Source organism: Temnothorax longispinosus, chromosome 1 (genome assembly GCF_030848805.1).
Source record: "Temnothorax longispinosus isolate EJ_2023e chromosome 1, Tlon_JGU_v1, whole genome shotgun sequence".
NCBI classification, from domain to species: Eukaryota; Metazoa; Arthropoda; class Insecta; order Hymenoptera; family Formicidae; genus Temnothorax; species Temnothorax longispinosus.
In genome coordinates, this window is record NC_092358.1 from 13,808,557 (window position 1) to 13,836,118 (window position 27,562).

Below are 27,562 nucleotides of genomic sequence, written 5' to 3' on the forward strand. Positions count from 1 at the left end.
AAAAGAGATTTGTAAAAATATTTTTACAAAAGTACAAGACCCTTGTCTATCTAGTTTTGAAGCAATTGTTACGCAAAGTACACAATTTCTCATAGCGGTGGACGCATACGACAGCTAACCTGTAAAGATCTGGCAACACTGCATATGAAGGTAGCTCAGATTGCCTATATCTTATTCTATACCGTACTAATTTTATAATAGGTAAAATAATAGATATTGTATGTGGAACTATAAATTTATTTATATTAATGTTGAGCACAACAAATATAACGTACTATATAGTATATTGTGCACCAAGGGGCGAAAGTAGCGTTTTTCAGACGAGTGTAAAGTTTGCCGCCCGACCCGAAGGCGAGGGCGGCAAATCACACGAGTCTGAAAAAGCTTTTGCCCCGAGGTGCACACGATATTTTTCACAATATCTTTACGGAAAGTTCGACTTTCATGCCTAGAGAGAGGCGAGAGTGACCAATTTCACGCCAGGACGGCATAGCGGGCGGGAAGTAACCACTGTTAACAGGGAGGAAAGTGGTCACTTTCCGCCCTAGGGAGAAAAGTTCGTTTTCAGTGCAGCCAGAATATTTAAAGTGGTCCGGGGGTAGGTTTTTTGAATATAAGGGTGTTTTCCGCAGGGTGTATCAGTTCGGTCTCTTATGTATTTTGTGTGTGGCATTTAGTAGTTGCTCTGTGCCGAAAGAGAAATGGGATAAATCGTTTTCAGCGTAGCCAGAATATTTAAAGTGGTCGGGGGGTAGGTTTTTTGAGTATAAGGGTGTCTTCCGCAGGGTGTATCGGTTCGGTCTCTTATGTATTTCGTATTTATTACTCAGAAATGTATCTGTGCCAAAGGAGAAATGGGACAGATCATTTTTAAAAAATCCAGGAACGTTCCAAACTTCAACTAGCTCCCAGATTCAACATCACAGACACTGAAAACTTCTTACCAAACCATTTTAAAATTGAATCAGTATTTAAAAACATGATTACGTTAAATTATGTAGATTTTTCTCCAATTTTCAGGCTTTCAGCCGCTATATTGGATCAGCCATCTTGGATTTCAAAACGGGACACATGACTTTCGAAAGTACTAGTAAAGACTAATTTTTTGAGCTATCGAACGTTTTTGTAGGTCGCTTCAAATTTTGGACAGACAAGTGATCCGGTTGACGTAAAACGTCCCATATATATATGTAAGGCGCGGAGGAGAGAAATCTTTATCACAACAAAAAATCAAGAGACGAGATGTGGCCTGCTCGACGGTTACTTTATTTCTGACAATAACGGGAGAGACGCGAGAGTCCTTTCGTCCGACGATCGTCAAACGTCTTCTTCTAGAAGATTCCTTGACCTCGCCGTCGCTAGGCGATCACGCCAAAACACTGCGGCAATTCACGTGTTACACGTAATTCACTTGTTCTACTGCGTCCTCGTCCGAACGAGAAGACTCCGCGTCTGTCTCTTTTCCTACTACGTTTTCTGCCATTCTGACAATAGGCCGTCCCGGCCGTCTTACACTATCATTACAATCGCTGTTTTCTATTTCGGAGTCGCTTTCCGATGAATCTTTTGTCTTCGATTTCTCGCGCCATAGTTTCATATTAGCCGCTTCCCACGTTCATTGGTATGGTCTTTGTGACACTTCAACATTACGCTGGACATTGGCAGTCCTCTATACGCTGGAGATAATTTACCACCTGTAGTCTCAAAGTTTTTAACCATTATAAGATCGCCTTCAGAATATTCTCGCGCTATCTTCCGCCTTTTATTTATGTACTTCTCGTTATATTCGCTTGTTTTTACAATTTTCTCGGCCGCGCTAGCTCGCATTTTCACTAAATCTCTTACATTTTCATTCTGCATTTCCACGTATTCTTTTAACGCATCATATACATGCCCATGCTGAGATACACCAAACAGTAATCGACTAGGAGTCTCGCCTATCGCTCGATTTACAGTATTATTTATAGCAAATTCTATTTCTCTTAACGATTTATGCCAATCTTTCCCGTCATACAATTTCCTTAAAGCCGGCGCTAAAATCCGATTATATTGCTCGACCTGTTCATTTGCCTGAGGTGACGCAGTCGCAATTTTTACATGCTTTACATTAGTCTTTTTCATAAACTTAAAACAACCTAACTTCCGACGCGCGGATTTGCTCGCGGCTGGTCAGGGTTCGGAGTAGGCGCGGAGGAAGACACAAGGCTCGGTTTTTCAAGTTATATTTTCAATGATTTATTCCACGATGGTCGGTGATACATTTACATGCGTTGCTAATAGCAATTAACACAGATTTATTCGCGGTGCTTGATGAGATATTTACAGGCGCTGAGATTAACAAAGATGTATTTCGCGGGGTTTGATGATGTAGTGGTACTGAGGGCAGTAATAATTATCAGGCTCGAGTGAATATATGTACGTGGCTTTATTCTTGTATCTCTACTTAAGCACGCTACGCTTATTCTGTGTGTACCGCTTTCGCAACGCCATCTCTACATCAGTCTTACAATTAGCGCGTTCCCAAACCCATCTAGTTTACACAACATTTCCCCCTTTTAATTTACAATGTAATCTTTAAGGTAACGCGGTGGTCCCGTGTTTCTACTGGACCTCCTAGGTGCATTTGATGAAGTGTTCTCGACATTTTGGGAACTTGCTCTTAAAGTGTTCTCTAAAGCTTGGTTATTCCCATTTGGCTCTTGTCCTGGCGTTACTGCTTCTTCCGGTGGATTGTCTTCAATAATAACCGGAGGACTGGTTGTAAATTCCGAGCTGGTGTTCTGTTCTGGAGATGCCGGAATGAGGTGCCATCGGTTTCTTCTTAATATTCCACCTTTATCCGTTTTGATCAAATAAGAATTTGGACCGTCCGCCTTATCTACTATCCTACCATACCAGCGAGTATCTATAATTCAAACTCTATCATTAAACTTAAACTCAGATAATTCTCTAACACGATGTTTTCTATTGTAATCTCTTTCCTGTCTATCCTTCTTCTTTACTTTTTTAGGATAAATTTTCTTATGTTTTACAAACGATCCCAGGTTCTTTGATAAAGTAGGAAGGGTAAAACGGATTTTCCGCGAAAACATTAACTCCGCCGGAGAGTAACCATTTTCTAAAGGAGTTGTTCAATATGCTAACAACCCTAGATTTACATTTTCCATTTCTTTAAAATATTTTTTGTAATTTTAACTGCTGCTTCCGCCGCGCCGCACCGTTACTCTGTGAGTATTTTGGTGAGCTTGTAATGTGAATGAAATCGTATTCTTGTGCGAAGTTTTTCAATTTAGCCGCAAATTGCGTTCCACAGTCGCTCCTGACTATTTCCGGTATTCCAAATCTTCCAAATGCAGCTTTACATTTCTCAATGACTTCCTGTTCAGTTAAAGATTTTAAATTAAAAATTTCTAAATATCTAGAGTAATAGTCAAATGTTAAGTATGCCTGACGAGCGTGTGCATGTATGTATGTGTCTGATCATGCGCGCAGCGAACGGTCCCGAAATTGCACGAGTGTGTCGTCATAGAGAGCCGAGCGTCTTCCGAGCGCGGCGTTACCGGTCAGTCTTCTCGTCGTTCGTCACAAGAGCTGGTGTACGATCGACATAATAAAAGCATTTACTTATACACAAGGTGTTCCTTTCCTTACTATCCCGGCAAGCTATCTGCACAAGGTCGCGGAATCGTGTGCAACGGTTCAACAGGTTATGGGCCCAGCGACGAGTCCAGTGCGATAGGGCTTGCTAAACATTGTGAGAATCGGGCGGAAAAAGGGACACGAGGCAAAAGTCGGCCATTTTTATTAGAGTCGCGTAAGATCAAAAAAGTCACGCAAGCGAGTAGAAAGTGCGAAAATGCCGGACGAATTTTCGGTAGGGCAGGTGCCCAAATTCGACGGGACGAATTTCCTCGGATAGAAATTTCAAATGAATGCAGCATTAACAGCGTGCGGAGTCTACGAAGTCGATGGCACGAGGGCGAGGCCGGCGGTCGAACGAGACGAGTTGATGAAGGCGTGGGTGAAGGACAACGCCAAGGCCATGTACCTAATTTCAAAGTCCTTAGAATACAAACATCTCGAGAGCTTGCTGGTCTGCACGACTGCAAAGGAGATGTGGGACGGTCTGGCGAGGATTCATCAACAGAATTCGGCAGCGAACAAGCTCTTGCTGATGCAACGGTTCCACGAATACCGAATGAGCCCTACGGATACAGCCGTACAACATGTGGCGAAAATCTAAAATATGGCGAGGCAACTTCTGGATCTCGGAGAAAACGTGTCCGATCTAACAATCATGGCGAAAATCTTGGCCAGTTTAACGTCGAAGTTCAGCACCTTGCAGACAGCGTGGGACAGTGTCGATCCGGCTCGACAAACCCTAGAAAACCTGCAAGAACGTCTCATCAAGGAGGAAAGTCGTTTGGATGCTGAAGGAGGCGAGATAGCGGCGCTTGCAGCAGTCCGAATCAGCGGCGGAGAGGCTAGCGGTTCGAAAAAGAAAGAAGACTCGAAGAGCAAAGAGGAGAAAAAAGCGCGGCGCGAGAAGAAAAAGAAGAACGTCGAGTGTTTCGTTTGTCAAAAAAAGGGGCACTACGCGCGCAATTGCCCGGCGCGAAAACAAAAGAAAGATGGCGGCGGTGAGAGCGAGACACGTGGGTGCGCGTTTATTGCCGCGAGTTCGGTGAGCGAGCAGTCGGGTCGGTACACCCCAGTGGGCCAAGTGCGGAACTGAAAAACAGATGGCTGAAACTCAATAAGAGAGATGTCTGGTATACCGACAGCGGCGCTTCCAGACACGTTACGTTTCGACGCGAGTGGCTCACAGAGTTTCGTCCGGAGAGAGGCACAGCGATATCGGTTGGCAATGATGGCGTGTGCGAAGTGGCCGGCGAAGGCACTGTGATAATCGAGAAATTCATGAACGGCGTGTGGAGCAAGGCGCGAATCGAAAACGTGCTTTATATACCAGCAGTGCGCAGCAACTTGTTTTCCGTCGGTGTTTGCACCTCGAGAGGACTTGAAGTGAAATTCGCGGATGATCGCGTAGACATAATGGACAGCGGTGAGATCGTGGCGACTGAAGTCAAGCAGTCCAACGAGATCTACAGAATGTACTTCCGTGTGAAAAGTGCGCGAAACGTAGGCGAAGTGAATGTGTCCACGACGAGTCTAAAGGTCTGGCACGAACGCCTAGGACACTTGAACAAACGTGCGTTGTGTGATCTAGTTAAAAAGGAGCTCGTGGAAGGAGTCAAGGTCACAAACGAGAGAGACTTTTTCTGTGATGCTTGTCAGTTAGGCAAGGCACACAGACTGCCGTTCGAAAAGATAAACAAAGAAGTCAGCACGAAACCGGGTGAGCTCACGCACAGCGACGTGTGCGGACCCATGTCCGAGAATTCACCAGGAGGAGCACGTTACTTCGTGACTTTCATCGACGATGCTTCCGGGTTCCGTCACGTGTACTTTCTGAAACATAAGTCGGATGTGTTCGATCACTTCAGGGAATACGAGAGGATGATTGCGAACAAGTTCGGCCGCCCAATGAAGGTGCTGCGGTCCGACAACGGCCGGGAGTATTGCAACGACAAGATGACACAGTATCTGTCAACACATGGAATACGGTTTGAACCGTGTGCACCGTATACACCAGAACAAAATGGCAAATCTGAAAGGGACAACTGTACGATTATCGAGTGCGCGCGTACGATGCTGAAGGCGAAGAACTTACCAACGTTCCTGTGGGCGGAAGCAGTAAATACTGCGGTGTACATCCAGAATCGAGTGCTGTCGTCGGAAAGAAGAGGAGGAAAAACGCCGTGTGAGCTCTAGACGGGAGAAAAACCCGATCTGACGCATGTCAAGGTGTTCGGATCGGAAGCTTTCGTGCACGTGCCCAAACAGTTTACAAGAAAGTTCGACGCGAGGTCAAAGAAAGTGTTATTTGTAGGGTACGAAGGAGACTCTTCTAACTATAGGGTCTACAATCCTGAGACAAGAAACGTGACCGTGTCAAGGAACGTGGTGTTCCACGAGGTGTGTGATCCGATCGAGCCGGCCGGAAAAGAAGTCGAGACCGAAGAAACAACGATGTCGGTGGGAGGACTCAACGCAGACGACAACGAGCGGGAAGACCCGGTGCGAGAGGGGCCAGAGGACCCAGCAGTCGAGAACGAGCCAGAAGAACCCGCAGTCGGTAACGTACCGGCGCAACAGCAGCCTTTACAAACCGAGCCTCGCCAGTTACGAAGTCGAGATCAGCTGCGACAGCCAGCGAGGTACGACGACTACGAGGTAAACCTGGCAGAGTACGAACCTCCCGCGAACTTCAAAGAAGCGGTAACCGGACCAGAGTCAGCGAAGTGGGTCGAAGCAATTCACGAGGAACTGTAAGCTCCGTAGAAACTCCACGTGGACAATCGTTCCGAAACAAGATAAGAAGAAAACAGTCGACTCCAAGTGGGTGTTCAAGAAGTTGCGAGACGCAACCGGGAGCGTGTATCGTTACAAAGCTCGCCTCTGTGCGAGAGGATTCCAACAAAGAGAGGGGATAGACTACACAGAGACGTTCTCACCAGTGGTGAAATACGACTCCCTGCGTCTGCTGCTAGCAATCGTCGCTCAAGAGGACCTCGAACTCATCCAGTTCGATGTAAAGACGGCGTTCCTTTACGGGAACCTGGATGAGGAAATTTACATGGAGGTGCCTGAAGGGCTCGACGTGGAAAAATGTGCGGGGACCAGTGAAGGTGTGGTGTGTCGACTTATCAAGTCGTTGTACGGTTTGAAGCAGGCACCTCGGTGCTGGAACCGTAAATTCAGTAGCTTTCTGCGAAAATTTAATTTTAAAGAAACAAGTGCGGACAAATGTATATATATCGGTTATTTCGAGGGTTTGAGGGTATATCTCGCGGTATTTGTTGACGACGGTGTTACGTGCGAACAAAATTGAATTCAATCAATCTTTAAATAGCCAAGAATGTTATCGATATTGATTAATTATCCGATTTCTAATGGGGAGACGGTTGTCAGGCCGCGGTTCACAAGGGATAAAATTACACCTAGTGATAAGACCTTCCTCCTCCTTCAAACATAAAGACAAAAGAAGTGGTGAGAAGCTCGCGCGGGGGGTTCTTGCCACTTGAATATAAATAAGAGTGAAAGATCATCGATAGCCAGTTGTTGTTGGGAATTAGTAGTTGTCATTGCTAATAGTCTTTAAAAATTCTGACCTAAGACAGATCTTAACTGCAATTTGAATCTTAAAATCAAGATTGTAAGGAAAGTCTCCTTGAATAAAGGTGATTTAAATTCTATTTCTTAAACTAATTTACACTAAAAACCTTTAATTCCACAACCCTTAACTGTCGCTGCCAAATAGCGTGGCAACAGAAATTTCCTGATTCTTGTCGCTGCCAAACAGTGTGGCAACGGGAGTTCTCCTCTCCTTAACTGTTGATGCCAAAGAGACTTTCCTTACAATCTTGATTTTAAGATTCAAATTGCAGTTAAGATCTGTCTTAGGTCAGAATTTTTAAAGACTATTAGCAATGACAACTACTAATTCCCAACAACAACAAAAATTTATGTCACGTTCTGTCAAAAGTTAGTTCGTCCGTTTTTGGGTCAAAACATTTAAGTAATTTACCCGGGATTTGGACCAGGTTGTGCAATTAGTCCAGTCCGAAGAGATAACGAATTTTATATATCTTATAACGAGGGTCAGATTTGTTTATAAAATTAAAATTTGGAAAATCTATTTTAAAATCCAAAGGAATTAATTTGTATGGAGTGCAAACTTTATTATTTTGAATTTCAGTTTCTAATTTCTTTAGTTTGAGAAATAATGGAAAAGGATCTTGATTAAATTGAATGGCTTGTTTAATTTGAAATTTAATCCTTTTTACTTGGGACCTTTTGCCCCCTTTTCTGGGCATGAATATAGATTAAAGGAAATCCTATTGCCACTCTTTGGCATCAACAGTTAAGGAGAGGAGAACTCCCGTTGCCACACTGTTTGGCAGCGACAAGAATCAGGAAATTTCTGTTGCCACGCTATTTGGCAGCGACAGTTAAGGGTTGTGGAATTAAAGGTTTTTAGTGTAAATTAGTTTAAGAAATAGAATTTAAATTACCTTTATTCAAGGAGACTTTCCTTACAATCTTGATTTTAAGATTCAAATTGCAGTTAAGATCTGTCTTAGGTCAGAATTTTTAAAGACTATTAGCAATGACAACTACTAATTCCCAACAACAACTGGCTATCGATGATCTTTCACTCTTATTTATATTCAAGTGGCAAGAACCCCCCGCGCGAGTTTCTCACCACTTCTTTTGTCTTTATGTTTGAAGGAGGAGGAAGGTCTTATCACTAGGTGTAATTTTATCCCTTGTGAACCGCGGCCTGACAACCGTCTCCCCATTAGAAATCGGATAATTAATCAATATCGATAACATTCTTGGCTATTTAAAGATTGATTGAATTCAATTTTGTTCGCACGAACACCTTCCCCCTTAAGTCATACGTGGTACGTTAGTAGGGAGGTAATATATACTCTTGCCCCAGGGATCTCGCTTGCGGTTACGCGGGGTCGGGGGGGGCTTCGCTGCCGCGGGGGGAGCGCCGTAAGCGGTGGGCGCGGGGGTCGAGGGACGGTGTAAAGGTTCATCGGAGGGGGGGCTATGCGGGGGGAAGCGAAAACTGGGCGAGAGGGGGTGAGCGACGCGAGGGGAACACTTGACGGAAGGTTGGGTGCGTCAGGGCCGCCAACGGGGGCTCGTAGCGGGGATTTGGGCATTTTCCGAGAGGGCGTTCGGAGCGGCGCTCGCGCCGTTACCGACGGCGGTTTAGGATAATCGCGGGCCGATATTTTTCGTTCGTTTGTTTTTCGTTTTAAATTTTTATTTCTGCTCGCGCGCGCGCGCGCGCGTTCGGGCGCGTCCGAACTCGTTCGAACTCGTTCGAGGTCGCTCGTCCGAACGTTTCGGGGAGAGGGATGGGTGGGAGAACGACGCGTTCCGGGACGGTTCGTTTCGCGGGGGGAGGGGTGTGTCGCGCGCCCGTCGTCGTCGTTTCGTTGTGTTTTTTGTTTTTCAACTCTCGGTCCGAAGGTCGTTTCGATCCCGCGGCGGGGCGACGGGCGGCACGTGGTTTTCCCGACTCGTCGGAATCGATGGAGATGACTCATCGTCTAGTCGTTCGATCGACGCGCGAAAATAGATTTTTTTTTTCATTCATTCATTCACCTCGCGTTCGAACTCGGCGTCGCGGACGCTCTCGCCGTTTCCTTATTTGGTCTCGTCTAGCGCGGTTTTTCCCCACCCTTTTGTCTCGCGGTTTTTTTTTCCCGCCCGTCCCCGACGCGACGCGTCGATAGAGAGAGAGAGAGATCGAGCGAGACGACGACTCTCGTCCCTTCGTTCGCGACAATTCTTTATATTTTTTTTTCCATTCACCTCGCGTTCGACCTGTAATTCACGATTCGCGATATATTATGTAACGCGCGTTCGAACTCGGCGTCGCGGTCGCCGCGACCGCGGAGATGGGTATACGGATTTGGGGAAAAAAGGGGGAAACGGAAAGAGAGAGCGCACAGATGAGATACGCATATAGTTTTTTATTTATTCAAAAAAATAATACAAGCGCTTTTACATTGTTTCGCTCGCGCGAATATATGCATTTCGTAGACGCGACATCGTTATAAGGAGTCGAAACATAGAGCGGCTATCTCGCAGTCGACGATGTTGTCAGGATCGAAGAAATCGCTCTTCTGTATCTCAGGCTGAATCGCAGTTTCCATTTTCATCGCGGCGGCGGCTATCTCCCGATAGCGCTCAAACTTAGCGTCGACCTCCTCGGTCGCCGCGCTCAGCGCACGGATGACGCGATTCACGCAAAATTGGAGATTGTACAGCTTGAGCAGGGTTGTGCGCACCATCGCCACGCGAGCCAGGTTGGGTAGTTCCATACGTACGATCGGCCCGTTGTTGATCACTCCGAATCGCATTGTCATCCCTCCGATCGACATTGGCGAAGGGGGGTGAGTTACGTCGGCAAGAGCGCGTTCCATGCACGACAATACGTCGCGTTTGCGCTCGATCAGTCCTTTCCACATGTCGAGCGTCAGGGAGATTTCCTTTCCCTGTTTGTCCCCCAGGGCGATATCCACGTACGAAGGCGTGCTATGAATACTGTACCACGGTGTCTTGATAGTGATACCTATGGCTATGTACTTGTAGCCAGTCGCCGTCAGCAGATAACGCGTCGTCAGGATGCGCACAGGGGGCAATTCGACGGGAAAGTTTGAACGAAACTCCTGATGATGACGACGACGATCGTCCTCGACGGGCGCGTCGATTGGGGGATGAGAGCTGCGACGCGATTCCTGGCGACGAGGAAGATAATGGCGATCGTCCATCGAACTGATCCTCCGCCTTTTATTGCCGTTGTCGTTCGCCTCCGAATCCGCCGTCTCCGTAGGAGAAATACTCCTCGGCGCGGGTCGATCGGCCAATGTCGAGAACATTTCGCGCCGCGGTAACCGTTTTTTTCTGATTGTTTTTCCGACGCGTCGTATTCAACCGACGACGCGACACTGATGCCTTGGAAGGGACACGTCGGTATAAGTAGGAAAGATCTGACTTATGTCGCGCGTGGCGCGGTGTGGGAAATTTGCGCGGTAGTCTACTTCCTTCGGCGAATGCGAAAATCGGAGAGCCGAACTCCGGTGTTGTCATCGTTCCAATAATCGCTCGCCGACATTAGCGAGTTATCGTCGAGGCGTACGATTCGATCGAGGAGGTCGCGCAACTGCTGCAGCAGGTCGGCCTTAGGGCAGACGATATTCAGTATCCGCAGATCGAATTTACCGGCTGACGAGACGGTCCTCGTAAATTCGTTGAATTTGTAGAACTGCGTCCGAGTGGTGAAGTACAGATTGCCGTCGATGTAGCGGAATATCGACGTCACGCCTTTCGGTATTCCGGGAAACGTGTTCTCGAGGGGCGTAAATTTGGCGACTCTCTTGTCTTGGTCGCATTCGTCTATCTCGCCCACCGCGTTACCGTTGAACACCACGTACGAACGTCCTCTGTGGGTGTTCACCGCTCCGTTGATCAGCGCGTTTTCGGGAAATCCGAGTTCTTGCAGGGTCTTCGGCCAACCTGGCCGTAGACTAAATTCCGGATATTGAACCAAGTATACCAAATTATCTACGAACACCATGATATCGCCGGACGGGGATTGATAGGCAGCGCTCACGCGCGTGTAATTGTCGTGAAGAAAGCTCATCTGATTCGAGAGGGCTAAAGGTCCGTTGTACGTCCTACCGTCCAGATCGACCGACCAAACGTAACGTTTGTACGAGATGTACATTCGATTTTCCACAATCAATATCCCGTTCACGCGATCGAGGCTGCACAGGTCCGGCGACGGCGGCGGCGGCGGCGACGGCGCTGGCGTCCGACGCGGCTTATCGTTCTGAATTTTTTCACCGTACAAACGTTGAATGTCGGCGATGTCGGTTTGGTCGAGCTTCACCGGATACTGCAGGTCCGGCTGTATCGCGAACATCACCGATGTTTTGCGCCTGTTGTGCACCAATCCGAGGGAGTGGCCGATCTCGTGCGTCAGCGTGTAATGCAGGGAAAACTTATCCGCGGGATGTTTGTTGACGTAAATGTGCCACGGCTCGTCCCCGTCGACGTGCACCTCGGAAACGAATCCCGCTTGGTCCGTCGGGAGAGACGCGTGAGCGAGCACGTTGCCGGGGCCGTCGAAGTTGACCGAGCACAATTCTCCGTTTACCTCGGCGATCGTGTTATAGTGTACTAGGCGTCGCCAAGATATTATAATGTCGGCATTCAACGTTTCGGAGCGTTCGAACGTCAATGCAGAATGCTGCGACCACAGGTCGAACGCGGCCTGCGCCGTGCTCAGCTCGTTCTCGTCGGCTAAGTGAAAATGCCACGTTAGGTGCGTCTTCGGCCATTTGGACAGGCTCGCTTTCGTTCCGTGTTTCAGGATATCTCGGAAACCGCATCGCGGTTTACTCATGAATTGCAGCGTTTCGTTGTTGGGTGTTCCGTCGCCGGGTAAATCGTAGTACTTCTGAAACTCCTTGACGGCTTTGCGAAGAACGTCGTTTCGTCTCTGAGCCGGAACCGCGTCCACGTCGTTGGACAGATATCCGTATTTCTGCAGGTAGTCGAACGTGAACGCGTAATTGTCGTCCGTAATTGTGGAATTGATGCACGCCGCGGCGTTAAAACACGCGGTTAACGCGATTATGTACGCGAGCCGCATCGTCGAGAGCGAGAGAGAGAGAGACGGTGAAACCGCGATGACGGCGCGTCGCGGTTTGAGCGCGATCTCGACGAGCGCTCCGAATGCGAACGTTTGCGCGATGACGCTCGTTAGCGACAACGCGGATAGGTGGCGGCGCGGCGGGGGGTCTCGGGCGTTAAAAAAAAAATGCGTCGAAGATCCCAACGGATGAGTCGGCCCGATAAGGAAAAATGCGTTAATTACTTTTCTCGATGCGTATCTTCCATCGATTTATATTTTCCTCACGCAATAAAATGCTATTGAGTCCGGCGGATGAGTCAGCTTGATAAAGACAATGCATCACTTATTTTCCTCGATGGGTATTTTTCATCGATTTATAATTTTCTCACGCAATACAATGCGTATTTTTCATCGATTTATAATTTTCTCACGCAATACAATGCTATTCTTAGTATATTTTTCTATCGCAACACTCATGGCCAACACCCTTTTTTTTACCATATATAAGAACTCGATACTAGACTTGAGCGTAGTCTATCCGTAGTCTTCGAGTGAACTCAAGACGATGGAGAAAATTAACGAATTAAAATGCGTGTGTGATATATTACAAAATCAAAATACAGCTCTGACGAGGGAGATTGAGGATTATTGCAACATGGTGCGACAGTTGCAGCAGCGCGTGAAGTGTTTAACGGAAAAGGTGCCTCCCTTTTTGCATCTCACCGTTCACGTAGACGAGGACGCCGCAATGCTCGAAAGAACGTGAGTATCGCTTTCAAACGCGAAATTATTTCTTATAATATAATCAAACGATAAATTTTATATTTGTGTATATTTATAATTATTTATATTTTTTATTCATATTTATATTTGTTTATATGTATTAATTGTAATTTGTGCGTAGGGCTATCATTACGTCCTGGGTGAAAAAATCTCGGAACCAGATCAGATTCTTCGTGACGAAACTTCATGGGATGCATAGGGACATCGCGCGGCTGGACTCGCGCGAAGAGGCGGGTCGTCGCGAGAGAGACGACGACGAGGGGGGGAATTCTCCGAACCTGAGCTGCCAAGAAACAGTGACCGACAACGACGATGTTCCCGTCGCCGTATGTTGCGTCTCCCAATGTGATAAAAATGCGAAAAAAATGTGAAAAACGATATATTGAAAAAAAATGTTATTAAATGACAGAAGTTTATGTATAAATATGCTATATAATATTGTATTACAAATAAAATATTAACAGTGAAATCAAATGTTTTAACGATATCGCGTTTTCTTCACCGCTCGCTTTCGCACTCGATCTGACGCTTGGCGTTATCGCTCGCTCGCTCGCTTGCGTTCCTAACCGCATCTCGCGCCGGAGCCCCACTCCCGTATCGCGCTCTCGCTTTCGCTCGCCGTTTCTCTGTTTGTCGCGTTCCCGCGACCGGCCATTGTTACGCGCTGCCGCGACCGACCATTGTTACGCGCTCGGTAGCATATAATGTATACGTATATAAATACGGAGGTGATATGCGAAAAGAGGAACACCGTTTGTCATAGATTTTACGTCGATCTTTATTCGATAAAATATAGATAGAAGAATATATATGATACAATGGAGTAAAAATAAACGATTAAACACAATATGTACAAAATAAAAAAAAACGAGCAACGCAATAAGATAAAACGATTAATACGTTAATAAAATAAAAATTATAATAAACCAGTAATATATAACGTTTGTTTTTTACAAAAATTGATAAAGTATTTCAATTCGCTGAGTCGATGTTGGCGAAACATTCGCGTCGCTCGATCCACCAATCGCGCAATTTCATCACGTTCTCCATGGCGCAGCACCGTTGGTGACGCCGGCAGCGAAACGCGCGATCGGTGTGAAGAGACTCCAACCGATCGACGTCCTCGTATTCCGCATCGACGGTCACGATCGTCGCGTCGACGTCGCCGAGAATCTCCTGCAGCCATTTCTTCTTCTCGAGACCTTTCACGTAGATTCGCGCGTCGGGCGTCTCCTCCGTCTCGCGCAACTTGTCCAAGTTGTCGCGCACCGCGCGTCTAATGATCGTTTTTGCCCGGCGATAATCCGTGTCGCCGTCTTCCCAACAAAGGCCGTGATGGTTCGCTATCAACCAACTGGCTCTCGCTTTCTCGGAGTTCGTCAACAGATTCCAACTCATCGGTGCGTGAAACACGTGATGCACGAGCACGCGTGTCTCGCTTCGCAACACGGCCACCTCCTTCACGACGAATTTGTCGCCCACCGTGAATCCTTGCAGGTCGACGAAGATCGTCGTTGTCGTTGCCGCTGTCGCCATTGCGTCGCCGCGCGTTCGAAAAAGATTAAAGAACAGACGTTCGTTTCACGTTGCTCGTTCCGAGCAGACTGAGAAACGATGGAAGGAATCCGCGAATTTATATATTCCTCGTTTCCGGGATAAAAATAACCTCATAACCATATTTGTCCGTTTCCCAGATGAGGTATTCTCGCAATCGCATTTTCAGTTTCTCGAATAAGGTATTTCCACAATTTCAATTTTCTTTAGATAATTTTGCGCACCACGTTGGTCAGCGGACTGTACTCGATGACTCGATCGTGAACGATGAGACAAAAAGCTGTTGTTTTCGGCGGAACGTTTTCCTTGTTCTCGAACTCGATGCGCACGTCCACGGTGGCGCTCTTCACCGATTCGTTTTGACGAGAACAATCGATCACCGCGAGCGGAGCTACCCGCGCGAATTCGCGCGGGGAAAAGAGCGCGTCGTCGCGACCGTTCCCGTAATACGCTCCTCGAAATTTCGCGTACATCTCGTACAGCACGGCGAACTTGTCGCTCTCGAAATCCACATTCACGTCGTCGTAGGGATAGAATTCCGAGTTGAGATACAATTTCACGTTGACGAGCGCGCAATGATCGAACCTCGAGGCGTCGCCCGCGAATTCGTTTCGCCGTCCGGTCTGCAGCGCGAATATGACGTATCGCGGTTTCTCCAATTGCGGCGCAGCTTTCACGGCCCACGAATGCTTGGTCGTGCTCTGCAGCAGGGGAAATTCGTACAGATCCCAAGAGCGAAAGCCCGCGCTCAGAAATCGTCCGCTCTCCAACGTTCGCAACAGCGATAATTTAGTCACGTCGTTCAGCGCCACGTGAGGCATACGCCATTGCACTTTCAACAACGTAATTTTAGGATCCTTGGCCGGATCTCTCGGCACGGTTTTCTTCGGATCTACGACGCAGTTGTGGTCGCTACGAGAGCGTATCAGGATAAGTTCGTGTCGCGCGTTTATCACCACGCGTCTGTAGTCCTCGCAGAAACCCAAAAGAATATTCAAAGGTACGCAAAAGTTGAATTGATGGGACGCGTTGTTCAAATTCGATTTGTTCGTCGGATAACTCCATCCAGCGTTCTGCAGTTTTCTGGCTCGTTCGACGGTCAGCGACACGTAGTTCTTTATCGTGCTGGTTATGCCGACGTTTCTACACCGGTCGATCTCCACGCCGTCGAGCTCGTATCGAATTTCGTCGAACATAAACGCGACGCAGTTGTTGACTAATTTCGCGTATTGTTCCTCATTCGTCGCGCCGTCGTCGTTGAGTCGTCCTTCGACGTATAGGAAACTGTCGCACGGCAGTGTATACAGATCTTGCTGCTGTATGGGTATTCGTATCTCGTCGTTGTGTCCGAACGTTGTGTTGACGTACGGGTTATACGTGTGAGTCTCGATTCCGACGATGCGCTCGTCGAAGATCGGCTCACCGCCGATACTCAGGATGTCGGCCATGATTTTTCTTTTCGAGGTAGAAACGACTCGACGGTGACGCGTTTCTCACGGCGAGACCCAACGATCGTAGGAATCTGACGTTGGCGTTGCTGAGAACGGATCCCCCTTCTCCGCCTCTTCTCTTTCCAACGCTTCCGATCTTGTCGTAGAACGGGCTAGCTCGCTCGTTCGTACAATTCGCGCTAGATCCGTTCAGAACGAGCATCCCTCTTCTCGCTCACTCTTTCTTCAGGGATACGCGCGCACACACACACACTAATCGTGACGACGACGTACGTGCAATCTGATCGTTATCTCCTCGCCGCGAAAGTCGATCAGCCGATCTTTCTGATCCACGACTCGCACCGTGATATCGGTGACATTTCGCGCGACGATCGGGAGGTAAATGATCTGCGTCGGAGTCTCCGACAATTTATATCCCGGTGGAACTTTCGGCGCGAATTCGTGTATCGCGTGCACCGAGCGTCCGTTGCTGTACGCTCCCGCGGTGATACTGCACTCGATGCGAATTATGTTCACGCTCATGACGTCAACGGGTCCGTCGGAAACGTACCATTTGTTCGGTTTGAGGATACGATCGCTCGAGAAACCCAAAAGAGAACCGATGTTGTTCGGTTTTGTAAAATTCACTCGGTAGGCGCACTTTATCTCGCTTCTCATGGTATTCTCGTTGGCGCGAAGATCGAGCACTCTGTCGCCACCGTCGTCGTCGTCCCCGTACATGTCATAACCGTCGCCATTGTTGTCATCGTCGTCGTCGTCGTCGTCGTCGTCCACGTATGCGCGATAACTCTCGTCGTCGGTTTTGTCCTTCTCCGTTCGGTTTTTTTCTTTTACCCGTCCAGCGTCGTCGGTTCGCGATTTTCCTCCTTTCTCCTTACTTTTGTCTCTCTCGCGGACGCGACGTTCGCGATGGAGAAGAGCGGCGCGCAGATATCTGCTCACGGCTCGCAGCTCGTACGAACCTTCCGGAACGACGATTCGCCGGTCGTCCTCGCCGTAGTAGAAGCGATTGTTCGCGGACGTAACGTTCGGTATCGAATTGTACGTTTCAAAAGTCGCCAAACCCAGCTCGTATTCGCCGTCGCTCAGATCCAAAGCGGGAAAATGACTCGCCGTGAGAACGCTGCCGGTCCCGGTCAACGTGAGCGTCAGCGACATCGCGGGAGAACGTCGATCGTCCGCCCGCTCCCCCCCAATCGATCTCGCGAAGAAATCGCAGGCACAGCTGTCCGCAGATTCTCTGATCGAATGTCTGGAACGCGCGACGATTGTACGTCACGATCGTGCTCTCGTCGCCACCGTCGCCGAGATACCGCGCGAGATCCCTCGGGGGACGGAGATTTCCAAACGCGTCGAAGTAGATCGCCGAGTTCCCTTTTTTCGCGTAAGCGACCCAATGCGTGCCCGGGCCCACCGCGTCGTCGAGATTCACGATGCCGCACTCCGCGCGTCGCACCCTCGTCGGCAGAGCGTCGCGCATGAACACCCCGCGGAAGAACGGCACGCGCAGGCGACGCGCCGCTCGATCGAGCTGTTCGTCGGTCGTGACGCCGTACGGAAGTAGACGCGTTAACCTCGCCTTTTTACGCGAGGTTTTTTTTTTTGACCGACTCTCCTCGCGCCACTTCCGCGCTTCTTATACGGCGCGAGGTACAACCCGCGACCCTCCATCGCGCGATTGTGTCGCTGCAATTCGTCGATCTGTTTTTGCGCCGCTTTGTTGGCGCTCACCGCTTTGGCCACGCTGGCCGCGCCACCGATCAAGGAACCGAGAGCGCCCAACATCGGTAGAAAGGGCAAGAAGCCGCCGCGTTTCGCCGTCGGAAGTATCCTCCGCTTCTTCCTTCTCGTCTTCGCGCTTCTCCTCAATCCCGTTCCTTTTCTCGTTTTCCTTTTGCGTTCCATACCCATGCCCAGCTTCGTCTTCGTCTTCATAGCCGCCCATATGGCCGCCGCGGCGAGTTTCTCACCGGCCGTGGAATCCTTCGCGGTGACGCGCTCGCGCGCCCTCTCGGCGAGCCGTCGATCGGCGACGTGTCGCTCGGCGAGCTCGCCGCTTCGCGAATACGCGACGTCGTGCTCCCGACACGCCGCGTCCAACGGATTGATGCCTTCTTCACCGCGCGCTAGTCTCTTCGCTAGACGCGTACCGGGCCCGCAGAACTGATAACCGGGTATGTGCAGTTCGAAGGGAAGAGCGTTTATCGCGCGATTGAGCAGACCGGTGCCGCGCATTCGGTCGCGGTTGCGCGAGGAGCATTCGCTTCTTATTAGTTCGAACGGGAAATCGAAGATACACCGTTCACAGGGCGAAAGCGATTGCACTCGTGGCAGTCTTTGATGAGCGGCGGCGGACCGTCTATGTGCGTTCGTTGCCACGGACGATTGTAGTGTCGCATGCACGGGCGATATCTCTGCACCTCGGAATCCGCTTGTATATGTTCCGGCAAACGATCCCACAACAGGTTCACGTATCTCCCAAATTGACGCAACAGAAGGACCTTCGGAATATATTGCAACTCTTCCGCCGTTAGATTGAGAATTTCGTAACCGTCCACCAGTATGGGAAACACACCACTGTGAGACATCTCACCGATGCGCGCGAACGATTCGTTGATTGTAGAAAATAGAAATTTTTTTTATCTACCGATACGACGACACGCTCGCGCTACTTATACCCGCGCGCGAGGCGTTTGCGCACGCGTGACAAAACGAAACGACGTCCGCGCTTCCCCCTCTTCTTTTCCAACGATCGAGAGACTCATCGCGAACGAACCGAGCGAAAAAACTCGAGGGAGAAAAAGAGAGAGAAGGCAAACATGCGATTCGTGCGACAGACGGCGACATTAGGAGTCTCGAATCTGGATCGCAAAACGTCGGCGGGGTCGGCCGCGACCGAGAAAGGAAACGGAGAATCGCGCCGGCACGGTCCTCTCCTTCCGAACGTCATCCGTTGCATCATTTGCGGTCCCTCCAATTGCGGTAAGACGAACGTTCTGCTGAGTCTGCTCGAACAACCGCACGGTCTTCGTTTCGAGAACGTATACGTGTACTCGAAATCTCTGCAACAACCGAAGTATCGATATCTCGAACGATTGTTCGAGCCTATAGACGAGATCGGTTATCACGCGTTTTCCGACAATCGCGACGTCGTTCCGCCCGACGAGGCGCTTCCCGACTCGGTTTTCATCTTCGACGACGTGGCCTGCGACAAGCAAGACAGAATGAGGGAGTACTTTTCTATGGGTCGACATTCGAATATCGATTGCTTCTATCTCTGTCAGACGTACGCCAAGATACCGAAACATCTCGTGCGCGACAACGCAAATTTGCTGATCCTGTTCAGGCAGGACGGCACCAATCTGCGACACGTGTACGACGATCACGTGAACATCGACATGTCGTACGACGAATTTCGCGCCTTCTGTCGCGAGTGTTGGCGACGCGCCTACGGTTTCGCCGTGATAGATAAGGACAGCGCGTTGCGAGGCGGACGGTACAGACGGGGCTTCCACGATTTCGCCGTGCTGTAGGGTCGATCAGTGCGCCTCGTCGAACGACGCGAGTATGAGCGCGATCGCGGAGGAGAGAACCGCGCGAGAGATAGCCAAGACGCGCGCCTCGATTCGCAGAAAATACGCCGCTCTCAGGGCCGGAAAAATGGAGAGCGAGATCGCTCTGGAAAAGAGGTACGAGCCTATCGTCAAACCTCTGAAACGGCTCGCCGACGACATGGAACGCAGAGGTAAAGGACCGGGCAAAATCGACGACGACGACGGTGCTAGCTTTGCGTTCCCGAAAAAGATGAAAGCGACGAAGAGAGCGAAGAAGGACAGCGAAAACGGCGACAACGACGACGACGACGACGCTGGCGCCGACCTGGAGCGCGATTACTGGGAGGACGACGACGTATTCGCGCCAATAGGGACAACCGCGACGGCGGAAAAAAGAGAGTCGCGTCCGGCACGGCTGAGTTCGGCTCCCGCGACGACGACGACGACCGCGACGAGCTCCACGCCGATCCGCGACGATTTGATCCAGTTTTTACCCACAGAACGCGAGATCGTATCGGAAACGACGACTCCGCCTCCCACGTTGGAGACGTCCGCCGGGAAATCTTTGAGTACGGCGGAAAGTCGCGACGTTCTGACTAGCAAACTAGGACCGTTGGGGCAGAAATACTTGGGCGCTCTTCTGGGCGGCGACAAAAACAAGGAGCTCGACACCGTTTACGGAGTACATTTCGGCGAGAAAGGCGCGATGCTGGGAAACAAGCGATTCAAGCTGAAACCAGATGACACCATGGTCATCGACGGTGTACCGTACAAAGGCACGCGCGGCTTGTACGAGTTGATCTTCATGGGAAAACCCGACCCTAAAATCTACACGGAGAAGGACAAATTAACGTACAGGAGCATACTGTTTTCCACCAGCGCTCACAAACGCGGTAGCATAGCCGACAATCCCGTCAAGGGCAACAAGGGACCGAAGTATAAAAATATAATAGCGCCGCTCGTAAACCTGTCTCTCACAGTTAGAACTACGAAGGGTGCCGGGTTACCGTCGGCCATGCGACTGACCGACAACACTATCGATTACGTTCACTGGGACGATCCCAACGAGCTGGTCGATAGACTTCGACTGCTGGACGCCTCTCGTCGGGCCGGCAACGACGCTCACGACAACGAAATCCTGTCGATAATCGAGGAACTTCGCGAGGCCGGCTTCGTCATAAATTGATCGGTCGCGTCGGACGCGACGTCAGTGCGAGTCGCGCGCCCGCCAGCGCGATGTCCGTGAACAAATTCGGCATGTCTCTGACGAATCGGGACAGCGGAGACGGAGTCGACGGTGCGTCCGCGGTGAGATTGCGCTCCTCGATCGAGTCCCTGCGCAATTACGCGCGCAACAACGCGCTCTTCGTGAACGAGGATTTTTACGACGCGAAGGAGCGCAAGATACGAAGAGTGGCCGCGCCGGAGATCGGCACCGACGCGACGAACAGGAGCTTCGTAGAGGACGCGATTGGACAGCTGAAAAGCGTTTTGATCGAAGAGATCAAGAATAACAACGCGATCCGAGATTTGGTGAACGGAATCGCGGCGCTGGAAAGCGTCGCGCTTCGTTTGAACGCTCAGGATTCTTACGACGCGTCGGGGCGCAAGATACGACGCGTAGCCGCGCCGGAGGTCGGCACCGACGCGGCCAACAAGAGGTTCGTCGAGGGAGCGATCGCGGAACTCGGAAAGACTTTGAGCGACGTGAAGAATACCGCGGATAGGCACGAGGTTGAAATCATCGCGATCAAAACCGTTTTGAAGATTATCAAACAAAATGAGCGTGGAAAAACGTAGACTCGTCGAAGAATTGCACGCGCCGGCGCGAAAAAATTTTCCTCGCCGCCGCGTCGTGGTGCGCGGTTACGACGACCTGTGGCAGGCCGACGTGGTCGAGATGCGCCCCTATTCGCGCGCGAACGCGGGCCACAATTACATTCTGACGGTCATCGATGTGCTGAGCAAGTACGCCTGGGCGATCCCGCTCAAGAGCAAGGGCGGAAAAGAGGTCGCGACGGCTCTCCGAAAGATCTTTCGCGAGGACGCGCGACACCCCAGGAATCTGCAAACGGACAAAGGAAAGGAATTCTACAACGCCGACGTGCGCAAAATCCTCGACGAGCGCGAGGTGAATCACTATTCCACGTATTCGGTGATGAAAGCGTCGGTGGTGGAGAGATTCAATCGCACGCTGAAAAACGACATGTGGAAACTCTTCACGCTTCAAGGATCGTACAGATGGATAGACTCGCTGCCGCGCCTCTTGTCGAATTACAATCGTCGCAGACACAGAACGATCCGAATGCGTCCGGCGGACGTGACGCCCACCGTCGCCGAAAAATTGCTGCGCACGGTGTACAGTCGCGCGAAGATAGCCGCGCCGGCGAAATTTCGAGTCGGCGATCCGGTGCGCGTGAGCAAATTCAAAACGATCTTCGAAAAAGGCTACACTCCCAATTGGACCACCGAGATCTTTCGCATAGCCAAAGTACAAAGGACCAATCCCGTTACGTATCTGCTGAAAGACGTTCGCGAAGAAGCGATAGCCGGAGGATTCTACGAACACGAGTTGCTGCGCGTCTCCAATCCCGACGTTTATCTCGTGGAGAAGGTTCTGCGCAAGCGCGGCAATCGAGCGTTCGTGAAATGGTTGGGAATGGACAGTTCGCACAATTCGTGGATAGATAAGGCGTCTGTGTTGTAAAAAAAAAGAAATACTTAGACATTAGTAGACAACGCTTACTTTATTGTTAATAAAGGTTTACACATTCGTCGATTTGTTTCTTACGTGTTATTGATTTTTACGATAAAACAATTTTTAAAGCGTACAATATTGTTTCACCCCTTTTTTTTTTACAACGGTATTTTGTAATGTCCCCACGGAAGCGTCTCCTCGCCGTTCGACGTCACGTATCGCTTGTCGTCGTGCGGACTGAGGGCTAGTTTTTGCTCCGACACGGTGTTAACCTCGTGCAGCGTCGAGCGTATGCACGACTGGCGCGTCTTCAACTCGCGCGCGTTCCGCAGACACTCCACGTAATCCTCGAACGTGATCTTCTTCGCGACTACGTTTCTCTTGACGCCCTTTATTCTCTTGGTGTCGTCGCGTCCGAGTACCTTGTAAGTGTACATCTTTGCTCTGAGGCCCACGAATTCCGTCATGATCGCGCCGTTGTTCTCGTCCTTCATCAAACCTGGCACCTTCTTGTTGACGCGCGGCATACCGTGCGCGTTGTTCTCCGCGTAATCGCTCGTGTCGAACCTGTGCACGTCGCGTTTCATATGCTCGTACACGTCTTCGCACTCCAGCGAATAAATCAGACTGTCCGTATCCGTGTAGGCAATTCGACAACGGTCGCGATAAAGCGGCACCATGTAGTCGTAGTGAAACTCGTAGAGACGCGTCTTGGATATCTCGAGAATAGACATACCCACGTAGATCGGCTTGTAGAATTTTACCTCGAGCCTTCGCAGCTCGATCGCCACCAGATTCTCCGAAAAGACGCTCCTGCTGTGAAAGTTCGGCTTAGCGATCAACGCCTCCGCGCCGTATCTCCCGTCCCATCGCGTCACGAGACGCACGTCCACGTGATCGCGCACGTTTTCCATAGTCTTGCCGAAGACGGCGTTGTTCATCAGTTTGTACAAATTCCGTTCGAAATCGTTGCTCGCGCGCGTCCTAAGCGCGGTGTTCAGCTCGATGTAGACGCGAAGCCACGGCGACTGGGCGAATCGTAGAACGCGACGAACGCGCGTCAAACGCATACCTAGTCGCAAACATAGCTGCAGGTTTCGATAGTGCGTCACGTAACGCGATTTGTCGTACAGAGTGGCGAGCAATTTTTCCTGTCGCTTGCCGGGCGGTTTGTCGCGCGTCGGGCACAACGGCAGATCCGCGTGGGTGTCGTGCAGGTCTCGCGGGTACTCGAGATCCACCTCCAAAATGTAACCGACGTCGCTGTCCGTCGGCACGGTCGTCGCGTCGAAATTCTCAGGATCGTCGAGCCACTGAAAATTTGCGTAGGGCAACGATTCGCTCATAGCCCAGCCGTACAGATTGTTCACGTCGTAATACATGAGATACGTAGTGGGCTGGGACGAGTCGTGCGTCGATACGTGCCTGTTATTGGCTCGCGCGTACCTGAGCGAACATTGACTGAGGCCGCCGCGTATTCCGCGTTCCACGAACAGCACCATGTCGATGTCGGTGAGCAGCTCGAAACGCACGCCGGTGTACCTGAGCATGGCGTCCCACGTGTACCCCGGCAACGTGTAGTAATGCGCGGGATCGAGCCCGTAACTCGTCGAACACGCGTCCCGAAAATTTTCAAATATATCCGCCAGAAGAAGCACGTCGGTCTTGAGATACAGATCGCTGTACTCGCCGAGATCTCGCACGCGAAAACGTCGCCAGACCCTCGTCGCGTGCTCGTAGTCGCTCTCGCTCGCGGTCTCGTCGGTCAGAGAGCTGTAAAAGGCCTCGCGCGGCGGAAGCTCGGTATCCCGCAGTTTGTCCGCACCGTCGACGTACTCGTACGGAAACACACCCTTGCGAGTGAGCAGATCGAAATCATCCGCGCTCAAATCCGCGTATTCCGAACGCGTGATTCTCAGCTTGTCCCTGTTCAGATAGGACGCCAGGGTTTCGATACTCGCCGCTAAAAATTTATACGAGTCCACGAATCGAAGCTTCACGTACCGATCCCATTTTCCGTCCGTCTGCGTCTCCTTAACGGTCTTCGAGAAAGATATGTAGCTTTCCTTCGTGAGCGGCAGCAGATCGATCCCGCCCTCGAAATCGTTCGCGATTTTCTCGACGACGAAGTGCGCGTCGTAACCCGACAAATTGTGAAAGAACACGGGAATCACGTAAACGTTTCTGTAATTCAGATTGCAACGAGAATGCGCCGGACCTCTGTAACGTCCGGTTAGGTGACAGTGATCCCGCACGCGATTGTCCTCCGGTTGAAACGGTTTTCCGCACACGTGACAATGAGTCGCGAGCAGAAATTCGCTTTTCTCGTCCTCCGTGAGTTCCACCATCGCTACATTGGTGGAAAATATATTCTTAACGTGACGCGCGAGAACGCGAAGCTCGTTCACGAACCACGAAACGCAATCCTCGCCGCGACGATATCTATACGCGGACGCGGTATCGTCGTAGGTGCAGCACAGATAGTAGCCCACGCTGAACGGTACGTGACGCTGATAAGCGTATCTTTCCGTTCTCGGGCCCCCCTCGACGTTTTCCCTCTCCCGTCGTTCGAGAAGACACTCCAAATCCGCGTACACCACGAAGGGAAGTCGCTCCTTTCTGTCGTAATTGTCGAAAGACAGCCACTTGTCGCTCTCGTTCGGGAGAACGACGGCGCAGTCGTTCATTCGGCCGCAGTCGACGCTGTGGGCGACCAACTTGTCGCGCGTATAGAAATAGTGTAGACATCTGCGAAATAACGTGCGAGCAATTACTGCGTGTATGTAAAAAAAAAAATAACGCCTCGTCTTTTCCTTGTTCCTCGCGTTCTTTTTTTTCATTTCATTTAATTTCATTTCTTTTACCTACCGATCGCAAACGTGCTTCGCGCACCGACTTGCGGTCAATTGCGAATTCACCAATCGCGACAGATTCTTTATCCAGGCGAAATGGCCCCTGTTGACGTCGCGCAGCGTATCGCGCAGATACAGCAGATTTACGTGCCTGTCCCGCTTATCGTCGGTCAACCGCAGAGGCACGATCGCGTTGTAGTCGGCGCCCCGGCCGAACTTAGCTTTCTTTTCAATTTCTTCCCGAGTTGTAAACACGTTGATCGATACGTCGTTCTGACGTTCGAATTTTCCGATCTTTTTCAGATCTATTGGAAAATCGATCCCGTCGAGATTCAGCACCGTCGCATAATCGGGATACGAGCCGCATCGTTCCGCGTGTCGCTCAGCGGGGTACAGAGCGGCGACCACCGCGCGCGCGAAACACGTGTCGTTCTCCGACATCACGTTGACCACCGCCTTTTTAAGTCTTATACCCAGCGGTATTTTCATCCAACATCCCACGCGCATGGGATTACACTTGTTCACGTTCACGATTAGGTTCAATATTCGCGACAACGCCCATCCGCTGTCGCGTTCCTGAAATTCTTCCAGCCGCGTTAGAATCGCGTCGCGCACGTGCCTATCGTACCACTCGCTCAGATCGGACCCTGGGACAAGCTGTTCGTTCCGCGTAGCGATACTCTTCACGTCGGTCCTAACGTCCGCTACGAATTCCCCGTTGAATATAACGTTGACCTTCAGACACCCGTGTTCGGTCATATTATCTCGCACCTTTTCGAGCACGGTGCCCTTCGCGTCGTCGAGAAATCGCGCGGGCTCGATGTACGTCGAGTTCGTCACGGCGCCGGTCAGCACGCGACGTCGGAACGCCGCGTCGATCTCGATCCATGAGAAACCTCTGTCGCTGCTGCCGCCGCTACCACCTTCCCCTCCGTCCAAGCCGGCACCTACGGCGCGTTCGAATCGTCGACGCAGATCCTCCCTCGAACCTTCCAATCGCGCTATCAGAGCCACCAGAGCGCTCACGGCTCCCGTGTTTCCTCGCTTCCCGGAGCGTTTGACTCGACACTGCTCCCGCAGGAGTCGGAGACACTCGTCGCATCGCCGTCTCCACGCGCGGTAACCGTCCGCGTCGCGGACGTCCGCGGCGAGCAACTCGTCGCATTGTTTCCGCATCGCGTCCAGAAAGGTTCACCCTCGGGAACGTTGAACTTCACTCGGTCGAAAAGACGACGAGACCAGCCGGTTTGAAACCGATATATCCTGCTCTGTCCTCCGTACACCGACTCGTGATAGACATAATACTTGAGCGGCAGGCGACGCATATAACCTTTCGCCCTGGCGGAGTTCGCCACCGTCGCCTCTATCCACTTTTGCTCTCGATGGATTCGCGCTCCGATTTCCCTACGCAGATGATAGGTAGCCAGATTCCATCGCGCGTCCTCCTTCGCCACCGACGCGCGCGCACTCGACAACGGTGTTTCGACTCTCGCCCATTCATCGTCCGAATCGGACGAAAACTTAGGCATGGGCTCGCGACAACGCAATTCGTTGTCCGATTCCTCGGACGACGAATAACGGCGATCGTTCATTCGCGAGTACCCAAGCCGGGAATGCTAGCGTCTTTTTTCAACGTTTATAGATGTCGATAGATATCGAATCAGTCTCTATAAGATATCAATTGGACGTCTATAGACGTCGACGTTCCGGCTGAGACGTATCGTCGACGCTAAATTCGCACCGCTGACGTCTATATATCAAAGTAAAAAGATCTCCATCTTGAATCCTCCCATATTAATGTTTCGGTGCAATCATAAATATCCCACAAACCTATTTTACAATTCCCTCCACACTCTGAACAGAACTCCTGCGTCAATACTTCGTCGTAAACGTTACGGACGCTGCCGCGAACGATATGCCAACATGTTTTAACGTATGAGTCCAAAGTCCTCCAAATGTGTTCGGTTCTACCGATATGCAATTTGAAATACTTGGGCCTCCACCTGCGTTCGTTTTTACTGATATGTGATCTAGAATGCTTGGGACACCACGTGTCAGCGCCAGCGAGTACGTTTCGAAATCCGATTTCTCTGCCGCGAAGCAAACGCACCATCGACGAGCAATAGCGTCCGTCCGTTCCCATACCGTATTTTCTTTACAAATATATTAACTCTCGACCGCGTTCTAGAATGCTCGTAGAAAAAAAAACCGTTTGCCGCGCCGTTCGCGCGCCCGTTCAATTTATACTTCCCCGTTCGTCGTCTCAACGGAAGACGTATCCCTGCCGGACGCGATTTTCCCGGAATGACGACAACCGCTTGCGACATTTTCCGACGAAAAATAATAAAAAAAAAAAAACAAAAGGAGGAAACCACGAGAGC

At 50.5% G+C, this 27,562-nt stretch overlaps 2 protein-coding genes across 5 annotated transcripts in view; one reads left to right on the plus strand and one right to left on the minus strand.

The window, feature by feature from the left end:
* LOC139809977 (odorant receptor 13a-like) overlaps positions 1-27,562 on the plus strand; it is a 602,938-nt gene that overhangs the window by 544,015 nt on the left and 31,361 nt on the right. The window lies entirely within an intron of this gene.
* Positions 9,606-12,927, minus strand: LOC139809911 (stromelysin-1-like). 3 transcript variants are annotated; one of them, XM_071773201.1, is made up of 3 exons: positions 12,788-12,923; positions 12,533-12,610; positions 9,606-12,199 (listed from the first exon to the last, which is right to left on the minus strand). In XM_071773201.1, the coding sequence occupies exon 3, from the start codon at positions 12,056-12,058 to the stop codon at positions 10,688-10,690; it is 1,371 nt and encodes a 456-aa protein (XP_071629302.1). In that variant the 5' UTR covers positions 12,059-12,199; positions 12,533-12,610; positions 12,788-12,923; the 3' UTR covers positions 9,606-10,687. The 3 variants fall into 3 exon arrangements, with proteins under 3 accessions (XP_071629302.1, XP_071629292.1, XP_071629285.1); XM_071773191.1 differs by lacking the exon at positions 12,533-12,610 and having other exon boundaries at positions 12,788-12,927; XM_071773184.1 differs by having other exon boundaries at positions 9,606-12,610.